Genomic DNA, 18897 nt, shown 5'->3' with positions numbered 1-18897 from the left:
CAGACTTCTTTCCCTCCCCTTTAAGGGAAAGATTTTATTTAGTCCTGGCCTGGACTCCATTATTTCCACTGTTGCAGGGGGCAAGGGTGCCTTCCTAGCGCAAGATAAAAAGTACAAGTCGAAGGGACAAGCTTCTAATTCTCATTCCTTTCGTTCTGATAAATCCCAACGACAGCAACCCTCCACTAAGCCCGAGCAAACTAAGAGCATTTGGAAGCCGGCTCAATCCTGGAATAAATCCAAGCAGAGCAAGAAGCCTGCAGAGACTAAATCGGCATGAAGGGGAGGCCCCCGATCCAGCACTATATCATGTAGTGGGGAAGCTGTCACTCTTTTTCTCAGACACTTGGTTCAGGGACGTGCAGGGTCCATGGGTCCTGGAGTTCATAGCTCACGGATACAAGATAGGTTTCAAATTTCATCCACCAAAGGGCAGATTTCTCCTCTCAAGCCTGTCTTCCAGGTGAGAAAAGAGGGAAGCTTTTCCAGGGTGCATGCGGGATCTGTCGTCCTCCTTAGGGGTCATTGTCCCAGTACCTATCGCAGAAAGAGTTTTGGGATACTATTCAAACCTTTTTTGTGGTCCAAAAGAAGGAGGGGACTGCCTGATTCTGGACCTAAAGTGCATAAACCATTTTTTTTTAATGTCCCCTCGTTCAGGAAGGACAGTTCATGACCACTATAGATCTGAAGGATGCTTACCTTCACGTTCCAATCCACACGGATCACTCCCATTGCACTTCTGTTTGGTCTAGCTACTGCTTCAAGGATTTGTATAAAGGTTCTAGGGGCTCTTCTAGCCGTTGCCAGAACCCAGGGTATAGCAGTAGCTCTCTACTTTTATGATATTCTTTTACAAGCACCATCTTTTAGTCTGGCGGAGGGCCATTCGGAATCTTTTCTTCAATCTCATGGTTGGAAGATAAACCTAGAAAATAGTTTTTTAATCCAAGAACCAGGGTAGAATTCCTGGGTACTATAATAGACTCCATATCCATGAGGATATTTCTAAGAGACAAGAGACGTTGCAAGCTAGCTTCGGCATGTCTTGCCCTCCGGACCTCATTAAGGCCCTCTGTGGCTCAGTGTATGGAGGTGATTGGTCTCAATGTGTCCAGCATGGACATCATTCCCTTTGCCAGGTTCCGTCTCAGACCGTTTACAGCTGTGCATGCTGAGGCAATGGAACGGCGATCATTCGGATCTGTCTCAACAGATTTCTCTGGACAACAGAGAGAATCGCTCTCTTGGTGGCTCTGTCCAGATCATCTCTCCAGAGGAACATCCTCAAGACCATCCTGGGAGATTGTGACTACGGACGCAAGTCTATCAGGATTGGGAGCTGTTTGGGGTGCCAAGAAGGCACAGGGCTTGTGGTCTCAGGAGGAACGCTCCCTCCCGATCAACATTCTGGAACTTTGAGCAATCTTCAATGCTCTGAAGGCTTGGTCCCTTCTGGGTTTGTCCCGGTCTATCAGATTCCAATCAGACAATATAACCTCTGTGGCTTACATCAACCACCAGGGGGGAACAAGAAGCTCCCTAGCAATGAGGGAAGTATTTTGGATTCTGGAGTGGGAGGAGGTCCACAGCTGTTCGCTGTCAGAGATCTACATTCTTGGTGCGGACAACTGGGAAGAGTATTTTCTCAGCAGACAATCCTTTCATCCGGGGGGATGGTCTCTCTATCCCAAGGTGTTTGCAGAGTTAAACAACAGGTGGGGGACATTGGCTATGGATCTCATGGCGTCCCGTCTCAATACCAAGCTACCCAGATATGGGTCGAGGTCCAGGGATCCTCAGGCGTAGCTAATAGATGCGTTAGCAGTGCCTTGGAGGTTCAGTCTGATTTACCTTTTCCCACCGTTAACACTCCTTCCTCGTGTAGTGGCTCGCATCAAGCAGGAGCGGGCATCAGTGATACTGATTGCTCCATCATGGCCACGAAGGATGAGGTTTGTGGATCTGTTAGGGATGTTTTCATCTCCTCCGTGGAAGTTACCTTGTTGCAGAGATCTGCTGGAACAAGGTCCTTTTGTTCATCAAAAGCTAGATTTCCTTCTTAATATGAGGAGAGTCCACGGCTTTATTCCTTACTTGTGGGAAATACAGAACCTGGCCACCAGGAGGAGGGAAAGACACCCCTGCCAAAGGCTTAAATTTCTCCCCCACTTCCCTCATATTCCAGTCATTCTTTGCCTTTTGTCACAGGAGGTTGGCAGAGAAGTGTCAGAAGATATGGAGTAGTTCCTTATGAAGGGTATCTACCCTTTGAAATGGGACTTGAGTTTTAAGTAGTCTTGTCAGGCTCTCAGTGAGAGCATTGACAAATGTTAGAGTATGGCGATGCATGGAGAGTCTTGCAAATCCATCCAGACTTGTATTAACAGCTCCTAAGCAATCAGTTTTGACGAGTTTCACTGCCTGCTTTCATCACTCAAGTCCATGTCAGGAGCGATGCTACAAAACTGTCACACTTGAGAGGCTGTGATTCTGTTCCACAGCATTCCGGTAAGATCTTTTCATTTTTTTACACATATGGTAAATGCTAGAAGACAGGGTCAAAGTGTGGCTCCTTTTATCTGTATGGAATCAAGGGTTAAAATCTCCTGAGGGGGGATTATTGAACAGTGGGGATTAATCTCATATATTTTTATTTGATTTATACTGCGTTATGTGTGAGATGTGTTTGAGGCTCCTATGCTGAGGTTGGAACATACAGGTTACTTTCACTTTAGAGCTGCACAGCTTTCCAAGCTTGGCGCTTTTCCTTAGCGGAGGTGGTCCTAGGTTGCGCTCCATGTGACCGGGTGTGGTTGTAGTTTCACTTCCTATTCTCTTGACTGTGCTGGTTATCAGAGAGAAGCGGTTTACTCTGTGTGCTTGGGTCATAGGAGTTGGTGAGTGCCCCAGCCATTGGAGGTATAAAGGTGCCGTTTTTATATTTATTTTTAAAGACACAATGAGTCCACGGATTTCATCCTTACATGTGGGATATTCACCTCCTGGTCAGCAGGCGGAGGCAAAGAGCACCACAGCAGAGCTGCTATATATAGCTCCTCCCTTCCCTCCCACCCCAGTCATTCTCTTTGCCTACGTTAGTGATAGGGAGAGGTAAAGTGAGGTGTTAGTATAGATTCTTCACTCAAGAGTTTATTAAAGTAGTGCAAGATTGTGCTGCTTTGTCCTAGGGTGTAGCCGCAGTCCATATCAGTCTCTTCAGTAGAGCCTTGGTGGCTTTAAAGCAATGGGAACTTGTGGGACGTAATTCTCACTGCGCCTCCCATATTTCTTGCTGCCCTAACCTTGAAAAAATCTGAGGGATATTACTCAGTGTTTTTCTTGTAATCCTCAGGTCCATGTGAGGAGTAGGACTTCACACACCTGGGAGCTGCCTTTGCTGTCAGCAGATTGTGAGGTAAGTGCCATTTTTTATTTCTGGGCTTAGAAGAAAAAAGAACTCAGAAGAAGTTGGCCACTCACGTTGTAAATGGGAAGCCCTTAGTGAAAGATATTGGCTCGTTATTCAGGTATGCATTCTCCTTTAGGTTTGGGAGACTTTAATCGACAGCTACATGTACTTCAATTGTCAGACACTCCCAACTCCCGTTGTATAATACAAATATGCCGACCGGGAGCTTACAATATTGACATTGCTCTTGTTGAGCATACTGGGGCTCTTTATTATTAACGGGCTAACGATTAAAGAGAGAGACCAAAGTTGTACACACTCAAAGGTAAACTAGATATCTAATAGCACAATAATTTAGTATATTTCTTAATGTTTTTTGTACTCCGTTAAGTGCATAAACCCAAGGCTGGTAGTGACTCCAATATGATGTTATAAAACATAAGCTGTATAACCAGGTACAGTCAATAAATTGGTAAATGGAGGCTGACTTACCGCGTCCGGTCCTGGGGTGCGATCTAATGCGAATCCGGCCTTCAGACAGAGGATTTTTCTAATCCGTACTCGTAAGGGACCCCTTGTGATCCCACGATCTCCAATTTGTCCGTGGTGTCAGATATTGTTCCACTCTGCTCCGTGGGCTGGCCGTAAACGTCACCGCATAGATCACGCCCTCCTCAGACGCGTGCAGCTTGCTCCATTGGCTGTTATTGTCAACCGTCACTCCCTCGCTTGCTTTGCAATCCAATCCGGATGGGGGGGGGTGGAGGAGGCACTCCACTGTTCCAGGTGCCTGCGTCCGTGCTCACTGTGGGGGAATCCTCAGCAACTTCAAAGTGAATGAAAACAGGAGCACCGGTAGATGTACAAGTAGCGTCTATTCTCTGCAATAACGCTACATATAAAAAAGCTATCCGTTCGTGCTGAAATTGTCTTGTATCAGCGTATATAAATAATACACTGCTTTTTAAACATTGACAGCAGCTGGTTGGTCAATACACCTACAGGACTAAACTCAAGTTATGACCTGATAAATTATTGGCAGTAATCAAATCCCTTGGTTACATATCATTAGTTAAACTAATGAGAATGAATATTATGTTATGTGACCATCCTCTGTGGCACTATCAAGGAAATAGATGCCATTTTATGGGATATTTGTTCCAATACATATCTATGTAAGCAGGGAGATAAGTATATATCTTTTTCACGCAGATTTCTCCTCAAGTGTCCCATTTTTTTTATTTATCGCCCACTCAGTGTCCTGTGCTTCCTTTGTAACTCCACCTTGCAAGACATCGCTTCCCTCATGCCCTCTGCGGTCTTTGATACGTTGTCTGCTTTTCCCATGCTGCAGGGAGAGTGCAAGAGGAAAAGTAAAGATTCAGTAAGTGAGGTTCCTTACGCTGTTGTTGCTTTTTTGAATGCCCCCTCCCAGAAGCCTGAGGACGATACTTCGGTATCATATGAAGGTGAAATCTCAGACAGTGTAATGCCTCATACTGATTCTGAAGTTGTATCCTTCAGGTTTCAGCTAGAACACCTACAGCTGTTACTCAGAGGTTTTAGCTACACTGGATGACAGCGACACCATGGTCGTTGTCAATCCTAAAAGGTCCAGTAAGCTACATATACTTTTTTGATGTACTTTCCATGGTGGAAGTTTTTCCTACACCAGATCAAGATACTGAGATTATTGCTAAGGAATGGGAGTGACTGGGTATCCCTTTTTCTCCATCCCCTGTATTTAAATGGATGTTTCCTATAGCAGATTCTATCAAGGATAGACGGCACCAAGGGTGGAAGGAGCAATTTCTGCGCTAGCTAAGAGATCTACTATTCCTATAGAGGATAGTTGCTCTTTTAAGGATCCTATTGATAAGAAGTTAGAGGGGTTACTCAAGAAGATTCATGTACACCAGGGTTTACATTGATAACCCGCAGTTTGTACGGCTACTGCCACTATTGCGGCAGCATACTGGTTGATGCATTGTCTGAATCTATTTGGACAGACGCTTCCCTTGAAGAAAATCCAGGAAAGGTTAAAGGCCCTTCAGTTGGCCAACTCCATTTATCACGGATGCTTCCCTTCAGGTTATTAAGCAAGATTTCGTTTTTTGCCATAATGTACCGCAGAGCTTTATGGTTAAAATCTTGGTCTGCGGATGTGTCATCTAAGTCTAAACTTTTGGCGATTTTCCTTACAAAGAAAAGACTTTTTTTGGGCCGGGGTTGACGGAAATAATTGCTGACATCACAGGAGGAAAGGGACTTTTCCTCCCTCAGGATAAGAGAAATAATCAAAAGGGACGTCAGAGTAATTTTCCTTTCGTAATTTCAAGGGAAATCCTTCCACTTCCTCCTCCAAGCAGGAGCAGTCCAAGCCTTCCTGGAGTCCCAATCAGTCTTGGAACATGGGAAAACAATCCAAAAAGCATGTTATTGCATCAAAAGCAGCATGAAGGGTCTGCCCCCAATCCATAACCAGATCTTGTGGGGGGCAGACTTTCATTCTTCGTTCAGGCTTGGGTTTGAGATGTTAAGGATCCCTGGGCGGTGGACATCGTGTCCCAGGGATACAAACTAGAGTCAAGACCTTTCCTCCCAGGGGCAGTTTCTGCTTTCAATATTATCTGTAGACCAGACAAAGAGAGAGGCTTTCTTACACTATGTTTGGGACCTCTCCGGCCTGGCAGTGATAGTTCCTGTTACAATACAGGAATAAGGTCTGAGGTTCTATTCCAATCTGTTCGTGGTTCCCAAAAAGGAGGAAACCTTCAGACCGATTTTAGATCTCAAGAGTCTAAACAAATGCCTCAGAGTGCCGTCCTTCAAGATGGAAACTATTTGTTCCATTCTTCCTTTGGTCCAGTAAGGGTCAATTTATGACAATGATGGATTTTAAGGACGCGTACCTGCATGTTCTCATACACGGGGACCATCACAAGGTTCTAAGGTTTACATTTCTAGTCAAACACTGCCAGTTTGTGGCCCTTCCATTCGATCTTACCACTGAGTCTATTACCAGAATTTCCTCTTTTCTGGGATCCCTGCTAGCAGTGCTCCGATTGCGGGGCATTGCAGTGGAACCTTATCTGAACGACATTCTAGTTCAGGCGTCCTCCTTTCAACAAGCAAGATCTCACACGGAAATGTTACGGATGGAAGGTGAATTTGGAAAAGAGTTCCTTAGTTCCAAATAGGTGATTTTCTTGGGAACCATAATAGATTCCTTATTAATGAAGATATTTCTGACAGAAGTCAGGAAATCAATGATTTTCGATTCTTGCCTGGCACTTCAGTCCTTTCCTCGGCCATCAGTGGCTCAGTGCATGGAGGTAATCGGGCTCATGTTAGCGGCAATGGACATCATCACGGTCGTCTGTTTCCATCTCAGACCCCTGCAGTTAAGCATGCGCAGGCAGTGGAACTTAGATTATGCGGATCTGTCTCCATGATTACAGCTGGAGCAGGAGGCAAGAGATTCTCTATTTCTCTTGTAAAGGTGTATCCAGTCCACAGGTTCATCCATTACTTGTGGGATATTCTCCTTCCCAACAGGAAGCTGCAAGAGGACACCCACAGCAGAGCTGTCTATATAGCTCCTCCCCTAACTGCCACCCCAGTCATTCTCTTGCAGCTCTCGACAAGAAAGGAAGTATCAAGAGAGATGTGGTGACTTAGTGTAGTTTTTACCTTCAATCAAAAGTTTGTTCTTTTTAAACGGTACCGGCGTTGTACTGTTTTACTCTCAGGCAGAAATTGGAAGAAGAGTTCTGCCTGGAGGTTTTGATGATCTTAGCGGTTTGTAACTAAGGTCCATTGCTGTTCTCACACATAACTGAAGAGTATGGACGGTCTGCAGATTGCCTGCTTTGAGGTATGTTCAGTATATTCTTTTCTAGAAAGATAAGGTCTAGAAAATGCTGACAGTGCCTGGTCTATTTAAGGTAAGCCCGATACAGTGATTTAACAACAACTGGGATCATGCTTGCAAATAAGGGTAATATTCATGTTAATACTTATATTACTTAGTGTAAAAACGTTTGCATGATTTATAAAAATAAAAACGTTTTTTCTCTGAGGGTGATAAATCTTTATTTGGGGCCTAGTTTTCCACATGGCTTGTTAGATTACTCCTAGGAGTACTTTTTTAAGGCCCTCTGACTTTGATTGCATGGTAGGGAGGAGCCTATTTTCAAGCTCTAAATGTACAGTTGATTTTCAGTCTGAGACATACAGCTTTCCTGAAGGAGTTCTCTGGCTTATAGGACCTCTATAGAGGGTTTTGTTCCTGCAAAAATCGTTTTTAAGGGCAGGTAGGAGCCACAGCACAGAGCAGTTTTAATGTTTTTCTAATTCGTTTTTGGGCCTGAGAGGTTAATCATCCATTTGCAAGTGGGTGCAATGCTGCTTTAGTCTCTTATACACACTGGAAAAATTTCGTAGAGTTTACTACTTTTTATCACTGTTTTGCAGTTTATGTGGTAGTTTTTTTCTCTTAAAGGCACAGTACCGTTTTTTTTTATATTATTGCTTTTTTCACATTTATTAAAGTGTTTTCCAAGCTTTCTGGTCTCATTACTAGTCTGTTAAACATGTCTGACATAGAGGAAACTCCTTGTTCATTATGTTTAGAAGCCATTGTGGAACCCCCTCTTAGAATGTGTTCCAAATGCATTGATCTTACTATAAGTTATAAAGACCATATTATGGCTTTTAAAGATTTATCACCTGAGGTTTCTGAGACCAATGCGTTTACTTTACAAGACATGGCGGCAATTATTAATCATACCCTCACAGAGGTATTGTCCAAACTGCCAGGGTTACAAGGAAAGCGAGACAGCTCTGGGGCTAGAACAAATACAGAGCTCTCTGATGCTTTAGTAGCTATGTCTGATATACCCTCACAATGTACAGAAGTTGAAGCAGGAGAGCTTCTATCTGTGGGTGACTTCTCTGATTCAGGGAAGGCGTTACTTCAGTCTGACTCTGAAATGACAGCATTTAAATTTAAGCTTGAGCACCTCCGCGTGTTGCTCAGGAAGGTTTTAGCGACTGGATGACTGTGACACCATTGTAGTCCCAGAGAAATTGTATAAAATGGACAAATACTTTGCAGTGCCTGTTTACACTGACGTTTTTCCAATCCCTAAGAGGTTTTCAGAAATTATTACTAAGGAATGGGATAGACCAGGTGTACCGTTCTCTCCCCCTCCTGCTTTTAAAAAGATGTTTCCTATAGATGCCGCTACACGGGACTCATGGCAGACGGTCCCTAAGGTGGAGGGAGCAGTCTCTACCCTAGCTAAGCGTACAACTATTCCTGTCGAGGACAGTTGTGCTTTCCTAGATCCTATGGATAAAAAATTAGAGGGTTTCCTTAAGAAAATCTTTATACAACAAGGTTTTATTCTCCAGCCTCTTGCATTCATTACCCCAGTCACTGCTGCAGCGGCTTTCTGGTTCGAGTCTCTGGAGGAGGCTCTACAGGTAGAAACCCCGTTGGATGATATCCTTGACAGGCTTAAAGCTCTTAAGTTAGCCAATTCATTTATTTCTGACGCAGTTTTTCATTTAACCAAGCTAACGGCTAAAAATTCAGGTTTTGCCATTCAGGTAGGGCACTATGGCTTAAATCCTGGACAGCTGATGTCACTTCAAAGTCTAAACTTCTCAAGATCCCCTTCAAAGGGCAGACCCTATTTGGGCCTGGACTGAAGGAGATCATTTTTGATATTACTGGAGGAAAAGGCCACGCCCTTCGAAACTTGAAGAGTGGCGTAGCTTCATCTTCCTTTTCTACAAAACAAGAGGGAAATTTTGCCCACACCAAGCCAGTCTGGAGGCCTAACCAGGCTTGGAACAAGGGGAAACAGGCCAAAAAGCCTGCTGCTGCCTCTAAGACAGCATGAAGGAGTAGCCCCCGATCCGGGACTGGATCTAGTGGGGGGCAGACTTACTCTCTTCGCCCAGGCTTGGGCAAGAGATGTCCAGGATCCCTGGGCTTTGGAGATTGTTTCCCAGGGATATCTTCTGGATTTCAAAGCTTCATCTCCAAAGGGAAGTTTTCATCTCTCACAATTATCTGCAAACCAGATAAAGAGAGAGGCATTCTTACATTGCGTTCAAGACCTACTAGTTATGGGAGTGATCCACCCAGTTCCAAAGGAGGAACAGGGGCAGGGCTTCTATTCAAATCTGTTTAGTTACCAAGAAAGAGGGAACTTTCAGACCAATCTCTTAGATCTCAAGATCCTAAACAATTTTCTCAGGGTCCCATCCTTCAAGATGGAGACTATTCAAACCATCCTACCTATGATCCAGGAGGGTCAATATATGACTACCGTGGATTTAAAGGATGCTTATCTACACATTCCGATACACAGGGATCATCATCGGTTTCTCAGGTTCGCCTTCCTAGACAGGCATTACCAGTTTGTGGCTCTTCCCTTTGGGTTAGCCACGGCACCAAGAATCTTTACGAAGGTTCTAGGGTCCCTTCTGGCGGTTCTAAGGCCGTGGGGTATAGCAGTGGCCCCTTACCTAGACTACATCCTGATACAGGTGTCGACTTTTCAAATTGCCAGGTCCCATACGGACATTGTTCTGGCATTCCTGAGGTCTCACGGGTGGAAGGTGAACGAAGGAAAGAGTTCTCTCTCCCCTCTCACAAGAGTTTCCTTCCTAGGAACTCTGATAGACTCAGTAGAAATGAAGATTTATCTGACAGAGGTCAGGTTGTCAAAACTTCTAACTTCCTGCCGTGCTCTTTATTCCACTTCCCATCCGTCAGTGGCTCAGTGTATGGAAGTAATCGGATTAATGGTAGCGGCAATTGATATAGTTCAGTTTGCCCGCCTACATCTCAGACCACTGCAACTTTGCATGCTCAATCGGTGGAATGGGGATTACACATATTTGTCCCCTCTACTAAATCTGGATCAAGAGACCAGGGATTCTCTTCTCTGGTGGCTATCTTGGGTCCATCTGTCCAAGGGAATGAGTTTCCGCAGGCCAGAATGGACTATAGTAACGACAGATGCCAGCCTTCTGGGATGCAGTCTGGAATTCCCGGAAGGCTCAGGGTTCGTGGACTCAGGAGGAGGACCTCCTTCCGATAAACATTCTGGAACTAAGAGCGATATTCAATGCTCTTCAGGCTTGGCCTCAGCTAGCTGCGGTCAGGTTCATCAGATTTCAGTCGGACAACATCACGACTGTAGCCTATATCAACCATCAGGGGGGAACAAGGAGCCCCCTGGCAATGTTGGAGGTTTCAAAGATAATTCTATGGGCAGAGGTTCACTCTTGCCATCTCCCAGCTATCCATATCCCAGGAGTAGAGAACTGGGAGGCGGATTTTCTAAGTCGGCAGACTTTTCATCCGGGGCAGTGGGAGCTCCATCCGGAGGTATTTGCCCAGTTGGTTCAACGATGGGGCAAACCAGAACTGGATCTCATGGCGTCTCGTCAGATCGCCAAGCTTCCTTGTTACGGGTCCAGGTCCAGGGATCCCAAGGCAGCGCTGATAGATGCTCTAGCATCGCCCTGGTCCTACAGCCTGGCTTATGTGTTTCCACAGTTTCCTCTGCTCCCTCGTTTGATTGCCAAGATCAAGCAGGAGAGAGCTTCGGTGATCTTGATAGCCCCTGCGTGGCCACGCAGGACTTGGTATGCAGATCTGGTGGACATGTCATCTTTTACACCATGGACTCTGCCGCTAAGGCAGGACCTTCTACTTCAAGGTCCCTTCAAACATCCAAATCTAATTTCTCTGCGGCTGACTGCTTGGAGATTGAACACTTGATTCTATCAAAGCGTGGTTTTTCCGAATCGGTCATTGATACCTTAATTCAGGCTCGAAAGCCTGTCACCAGGAAGATCTATCATAAGATATGGTCTAAATATCTTCACTGGTGTGAATCCAAGGGTTACTCATGGAGTAAGGTCAGGATTCCTAGGATATTATCTTTTCTCCAAGAATGGTTGGAGAAGGGATTGTCAGCTAGTTCCTTAAAGGCACAGATTTCTGCTTTGTCTATTCTTTTGCACAAACATCTGGCTGAGGTTCCAGACGTTCAGGCGTTTTGTCAGGCTTTAGTTAGAATCAAGCCTGTGTTTAAACCTGTTGCTCTGCCGTGGAGTTTAAATTTAGTTCTTAAAGTTCTTCAAGGGGTTCCGTTTGAACCTTTGCATTCCATAGATATTAATCTTTTATCTTGAAAAGTTCTGTTTTTAGTAGCCATCTCCTCGGCTCGAAGAGTTTCGGAGTTATCTGCTTTACAATGTAATTCCCCTTATCTGATCTTCCATGCAGATAAGGTAGTGTTACGTACCAAACCTGGGTTTCTTCCTAAGGTGGTATCTAATAAGAATATTAATTAGGAGATTGTTGTTCCTTCACTATGTCCTAATCCTTCTTCAAAGAAGGAACGTCTATTACACAATCTTGATGTGGTTCGTGCTTTAAAGTTTTATTTACAAGCTACAAAGGATTTTCGTCAAACATCTGCTTTGTTTGTTGTCTACTCTGGACAGAGGAGAGGCCAAAAGGCTTCGGTAACTTCTATTTCTTTTTGGCTAAGAAGTATAATATGCTTAGCTTATGAGACTGTTGGCCAGCAGCCTCCTGAAAGAATTACAGCTCATTCTACTAGAGCGGTAGCTTCCACATGGGCTTTTAAACATGAGGCCTCTGAACAGATTTGTAAGGCGGCGACTTGGTCTTCGCTTCATACCTTTTCGAAATTCTATAAATTTGATTATTTTGCTTCTTCGGAGGCTATTTTTGGGAGATAGGTCTTACAGGCAGTGGTGCCTTCCGTTTAAGTTCCTGCCTTGTCCCTCCCTTCATCCGTGTCCTAAAGCTTTGGTATTGGTATCCCACAAGTAATGGATGAACCCGTGGACTGGATACACCTTTACAAGAGAAAACAACATTTATGCTTACCTGATAAATGTATTTCTCTTGTGGTGTATTTAGTCCACGGCCCGCCCTGTCATTTTAAGGCAGGTGTTTTTTTATTTTTAAACTACATTCACCACTGCACCCTATAGTTTCTCCTTTTTTCTTGCTTGTCTTCGGTCGAATGACTGGGGGTGGCAGTTAGGAGGAGCTATATAGACATCTCTGCGGTGGGTGTCCTCTTGCAGCTTCCTTTTGGGAAGGAGAATATCCCACAAGTAATGGATGAACCTGTGGACTGGATGCACCACAAGAGAAATAAATTTATCGGGTAAGCATAAATTTTGTTTTTAGTGGTTGTCTCTAGATCATCTCTCCCAGGGAACCTACTTACGCAGAACCTCTTGGATGATTGTGACAACAGAGGCCAGCCTTCTGGGAGGCTCTCTAAATGCTCGGAGAACATGGACTCGGTCGGAGTCTGTTCTTCCCATACACATTCTGGAACTGATCTTCAATGCTCTCCTGGCCTGGTCTCCGTTAACTTCGGCCCGGTTCTTCAGGTTCCAGTCGGACAATTTAGCCTCAGTGGTTTACATCAACCGTTAGGGAGGAACTCAGAGTTCCTTGGCCATGATAGAGGTAGCCAAGATCATTCAGTGGGCAGAGACCCACAATTGCTGTCTGTCGGTGATCCACATTCCAGGAGTGGACAACTGGGTGGCGGACTTCCTGAGCAGGCAGACCTTAACCCGGGGGAGTGGGAGCTCCATTTGGTAGTGTTTTTCCAACCTTATTCTCAAATGGGGTCAGCCGGAATTGGATCTCATGGCATTTCGGCAGAATGCCAAGGTACGGGTCGAGGTCAAGGGACCCTCAGGCGGTACTGAGAGACACTCTAGCCATACCTTGGAATTTCAGTCTTGCATATTTATTTCCTCCGTTCGCTTTTTTTCTTCGGGTCATTGTTAGAATCAAGCAGGAGAGTGCGTCGATTATCCTCATTGCACCGGCGTGGCCTTGTAGGATTTGGTATGCAGACCTGGTGGACATGTCATCTCTTCCACCTTGGAGACTTCCATTGGGGAATGACCTTCTACTTCAAGGGGCCTTCCTTCATATAAATCTATTTTTTCTGAATCTGACTGCTTAGAGATTGAACACTTAATTTTATCCAAGCGTGGATTTTCGGACTAAAGGGTCAAATATCTGCCTTCTTTATTTTGTTATATAAGCGTCTGGGGATGTCAGGCCTTGGTTAGGCTCAGACCTGTGTTCAAACCAGTTACTCCATCCTGGAGTCTTAATTTAAGGTTCTTCAAGGGGCTCCGTTTGAGCTTATGCATTCCTTAGATATTAAGTTTTGTTTCTTGTTGCTATTCTTCTGCTCGTAGAGTGTCAGAGCTCTCGGCATTTACAGTATGAGTCCACTTATCTTATTTTTCATTCAGATAAGGTGGCTTTACGTACTTAATTAGGGTTTCTGTCTAAAGTAGTTTCAGACCGGAACATTAATCAGGAGATTGTTGTTTCTTCCTTGTGTCCTAATCCTCCTTCTCAGGAGGAACGGCTTCTACACAATCTGGACGTGATACGTGCACTAAAATTCTATTTACAGGCGACTAAGGATTTTTGTCAGCCTTCTGTTTAACGTAAGGGACAGAAAGCTATGGCTACTTCTTTCTTTGTGGCTGAAGAGTGTCATTTGCTTTGCCTATGAAACTGCTGGACAGCAGCCTCCTGAGGGAGTAACGACTTTCTACAAGGGTTGTTTCCTCTTCCTGGGCATTCAAAATGAAGCCTTATGGAACAGATTTGCAAGGCTGCAACTTGGTCCTCTCTCTTCACACTTTTTCAAACTTCTATACATTTGACTTTTTAGACTCGGCTGAGGCCGCTTTTGGGAGAAAGGTTCTTCAAGCAGTGGTGCCTTCCGTTTAAGTTCCCTGTCTTGTCCCTCCCTTATCTGTGTACTCTAGCTTGGGTATTGATTCCAAATAGTAATTAGAGGATCCATGGACTCATTGTGTTATTAGAAAGAAAACAAAATTTATGCTTACCTGATAAATTTCTTTCTTTCTTGACTCGGAGTCCACGGCCCGTCCTGTTATTTAGACAGGTTGTTAGTTTGTTATAAACTTCAGACACCTCTGCACCTTGTTATTTCCTTTATCTCCTTTACTTCGGTCGAATGACTGGGGTGGGAGGGAAGGGAGGTGATATTTAACAAAAACACAGGATGCAGGCACTACTCCAAAGCCAAAAAATTTAAAAATTGAGAAAATCCTTTATTTATTCATGTTAAAAGTTTGCAGGCAGACATGGCAGGACAGGTATGAACAGTTTGACGTGTTTTGTGCCCCCTAGTGGCGCTTACTCATAGACTACTGTCTATGTTACAACCTAGTCTATTTATAGGCAGTGAACAAGAAATTGTATTATATGGCAGTAAAATGGTTAAACGCAAAAAGGTTAAAAACATAGAATACCTTTTGTAGACACAGAATTGAGTTAAATATAATACAAAAGATACATCATTACCCAACAGATGACTAAGATATATTGTTATTATTATACCCTCATTGACTGTATTTAAAATCCTAAACAGCTTAACCTTTGGTAAGAAAATAGTAATATGGTAAAAGGGAATAGCAGTGATGATATACACATTTCGCAAAGATCAAAATAGTGTATACAAAATATGCTTAGAATGCCTAAAATAGTGACAATATCAATAGGCAATACCCAGAATCCAAATGCGATATCAATAATCTATAAAGAAATTAACATCACATTCTTTATTCATGCCAGATGGATGGCGTGTATGTAATTTCAAGATCCAATATAGCTCTTTTCCAATATTTTGGATTTATCGCCACCTCTAAGAGGAATTGTGGCAACATCAATTATTTGTAATAACAGATTAGCTGTATTGTTGAATTGAAAAGAATTAAAGGGTTTTACTACTGTGGAATCTGGATCATAATTCTTGACATCCCATGTTCATTGAATCTTGTTCTGATGTGACGGGTATTTTTGCCAACATACTGGCAGAGGCAACGATTAGAAGTAAGGAGAGAGACTGCATATTGTGTACCACAATTTGCATAAAAATGAATGTGGTATATGGTCCTATCAACAGTACAAGTAAATGTGTTACCTGGAACATGCGTGTCATGTTCTTACACCACATCTAAAGTACCTCTTTTGGATAACCAATTCCTAGCTGTACTATGTGGTTTTGTTTTTAACCAAACTGGGTGATAGCATTTGAGCTAAGGTTCTAGATTTTTTTGGAACAAACTTACATTTATGAACATAGTTACGTAGAACATCATCAGTAGCTAAAATTGGAAATTATTTTTAAATATTAACAATGCCATGATATTGTTGACTGAACTAAGTAGTAAAGACAATAGCATCCTCAAAGTTATCATCTCTAGGCTTGATATAGTTACTGTGTTGGCTATAGATTCTAACCATATTTCTACACTTTTCTAGCTTTTGAAAATTATATAGTCTTCTAACCAATCTGTTCCTGAGTTCTATAGATTGCTGTTTATAAATACTATTAGAGTTAGTGTTTCGTCTTAATCTAAGAAACTGTGATTTAGGTATTGATTTGACCAGGTGCCGTGGGTGCTGAGAAGTGGCTTGGAGTATTGTATTTCCTGCCGTCTGTTTTCTAAATGTCTTGGTGATTTAGACAGGTTGTTAGTATGTTATAAACCTCAGACACCTCTGCACCTTGTTACTTCCTTTCTCTCCTTTACTTCGGTCGAATGACTGGGGTGGGAGGGAGGGGAGGTGATATTTAACAGCTTTGCTGTGGTGCTCTTTGCCGCCTCCTGCTGGGCAGGAGTGATATTCCCTATAGTAATTAGATGATCTGTGGATTCATTGTGTTAAGAAAGAATTTTATCAGGCATAAATTTTGTTTTCTCAAGAGGTGTTGGCAGTGACAGGTACCGGTTGTTTTAGCCAGACCTGTTTTTAAAAAGATATCAAATGTGCCTGTTTCTCGTCACCTGACTCATCACATTGTAACCTTGGTGTTTAAATAATTACGTTTACCCTATTTATTATAACAACCTGTCAAATGTGAATGTAAAGTGAGTATTAGTGTATCTAAACATAATATATTTATATAGTCAGTTAATAATACCGGTTAGAATGGTAATGTATCCTACATGGCATGAGAATCTCTGCACAGGTTAAGATTCCTATAATAACAATGCTCTACATTGGCCGTATTGTTCTAAATGACCTCGAAAACGCACACAAATACAATATTAATCAATATACACACATTAAGGAAAAAAGGAAGATGTGATATAAAATGAACTCAAGTAATTTAAAATGATAGCTCTTTGGTTTTATTTAATGTAACAAACATCAGATGCGCTTTTTTTTTCTACCGTTTTTACTTGAGCGGTAACGTAAGGCAGCTGTATTCTTCTTGTGCACAAATCTATGTTATTGGTCATTTCATGGTTTTTGTTTCTATGCAAGAGACCGACATTCCTCTGCCCCTGGGTACTGCATGTTCTTTTGCTTCTGTGGCCTAGACCTGGTTCTGACCCAGATGCACGTCACATTTATACTCCTAAGTTATTTACATACATTAACACCTTGTTTGCTGCATTTTTCCCCCCTACCACTTGTCTTAGAGTCAGTCTAGACTTTTTTTGTTAAGATCACATACCGTAGAACTGTGCAGGTTTGTAGAGTTCTATTTGTCTCACACTTTACAATGCTCCTCTATAACAAATCGCATGTTGCTGCTCTATTTGTACTGTTAGTGACCTCCCTTATTAACCCCTGCAGAGGCAGTCCAACGCTTCCCAGACTCTGTGTGATTTCATCAGGCTGAGCAGGGATCAGTGCAATCAGATGTCGGAGACGCTCGAGCCGGACCCCCTTCTGAATACTCTGGAATCGTGAGTATCTAGCAGTACGGTGCAGCCCTAGGTGTCCTAATGTGAGGGGAGTGTGTATTGATAGGATTAGGTCTAGTGTATTTGTGTCGCTAACAAGGGCCTGTGTGATAACCTTATGCATCATAAGTGTGCCCTCCTCTTGTAATCTGAAAAAACATCCAGGTTACCCACTGTAGCACATTAACCCAACAGACCAGAAAAGAACCAATAGTACAATTAATAGAAACACTAACAAGCAGCACAAACTCATCAGTCTCCCAACTGTTTCTAACTGGTCGTTATAGGTGCAACAACCACAGCGGCAGCAATTCATTTTATTAGACTACTTTTTATTAGACTACTTTTACAGGGGCTTATTTTGGCCTAGGCAAACAAGGCACTTATCTAGGGCAGCAGATTGGGAGGGGGCAGCACTTTTTGTGGCTATTTTTGTAAGAAGCTTAGTTATTTTAGAACTATTATATAGGTATATAATGGAAGATGTTTCCCAAAGAGCTTGCATTCTAAGGGTGTGGGCGTGTGCCAATAAGCAGGTGTTACCTGTGTATGTATCTTGTAGGCAGCAGTGTGTGTGTGTGTGCGCCAATAAGCAGTGTTACCTGTGTATGTATCTTGTAGGCAGCAGTGTGTGTGTGTGTGTGCCAATAAGCAGGTGTTACCTGTGTATGTATCTTGTAGGCAGCAGTGTGTGTGTGTGTGTGCCAATAAGCAGTGTTACCTGTGTATGTATCTTGTAGGCAGCAGTGTGTGTGCCAATAATCAGTGTTACCTGTGTATGTATCTTGTAGGCAGCAGTGTGTGTGTGTGTGTGTGCCAATAAGTAGGTGTTACCTGTGTATGTATCTTGTAGGCAGCAGTGTGTGTGCCAATAATCAGTGTTACCTGTGTATGTATCTTGTAGGCAGCAGTGTGTGTGCCAATAATCAGTGTTACCTGTGTATGTATCTTGTAGGCAGCAGTGTGTGTGTGCCAATAAGCAAGTGTTACCTGTGTATGTATCTTGTAGGCAGCAGTGTGTGTGTGTGCCAATAAGCAGTGTTACCTGTGTATGTATCTTGTAGGCAGCAGTGTGTGTGTGTGTGTGCCAATAAGCAGTGTTACCTGTGTATGTATCTTGTAGGCAGCAGTGTGTGTGTGTGCCAATAAGCAGTGTTACCTGTGTATGTATCTTGTATGCAGCAGTGTGTGTGTGTGCGCCAATAAGCAGTGTTACCTGTGTATGTATCTTGTAGGCAGCAGTGTGTGTGTGTGTGCCAATAAGCAGTGTTACCTGTGTATGTATCTTGTAGGCAGCAGTGTGTGTGCCAATAATCAGTGTTACCTGTGTATGTATCTTGTAGGCAGCAGTGTGTGTGTGTGTGCCAATAATCAGTGTTACCTGTGTATGTATCTTGTAGGCAGCAGTGTGTGTGCGCCAATAAGCAGTGTTACCTGTGTATGTATCTTGTAGGCAGCAGTGTGTGTGTGTGTGCGCCAATAAGCAGTGTTACCTGTGTATGTATCTTGTAGGCAGCAGTGTGTGTGCGCCAATAAACAGTGTTACCTGTGTATATATCTTGTAGGCAGCAGTGTGTGTGTGTGTGTGTGTGTGCCAATAAGCAGGTGTTACCTGTGTATGTATCTTGTAGGCAGCAGTGTGT

General features: G+C 43.3%; 1 protein-coding gene across 1 annotated transcript in view; it reads left to right on the top strand.

The window, feature by feature from the left end:
* Positions 1-18897, top strand: part of PPP6R2 (protein phosphatase 6 regulatory subunit 2) — a gene marked incomplete in the record, with an annotated part of 934057 nt that overhangs the window by 180187 nt on the left and 734973 nt on the right. Inside the window, 1 exon segment of the mRNA XM_053716315.1 lies at positions 17145-17257. Coding sequence (XP_053572290.1) covers positions 17145-17257 — 113 coding nt within the window.

The sequence above is a fragment of the Bombina bombina genome, chromosome 6 (assembly GCF_027579735.1).
Source record: "Bombina bombina isolate aBomBom1 chromosome 6, aBomBom1.pri, whole genome shotgun sequence".
NCBI lineage: Eukaryota > Metazoa > Chordata > Amphibia > Anura > Bombinatoridae > Bombina > Bombina bombina.
Note: the sequence above shows the minus strand (reverse complement) of the source record. Positions and strands in the feature narration are given on the sequence as shown.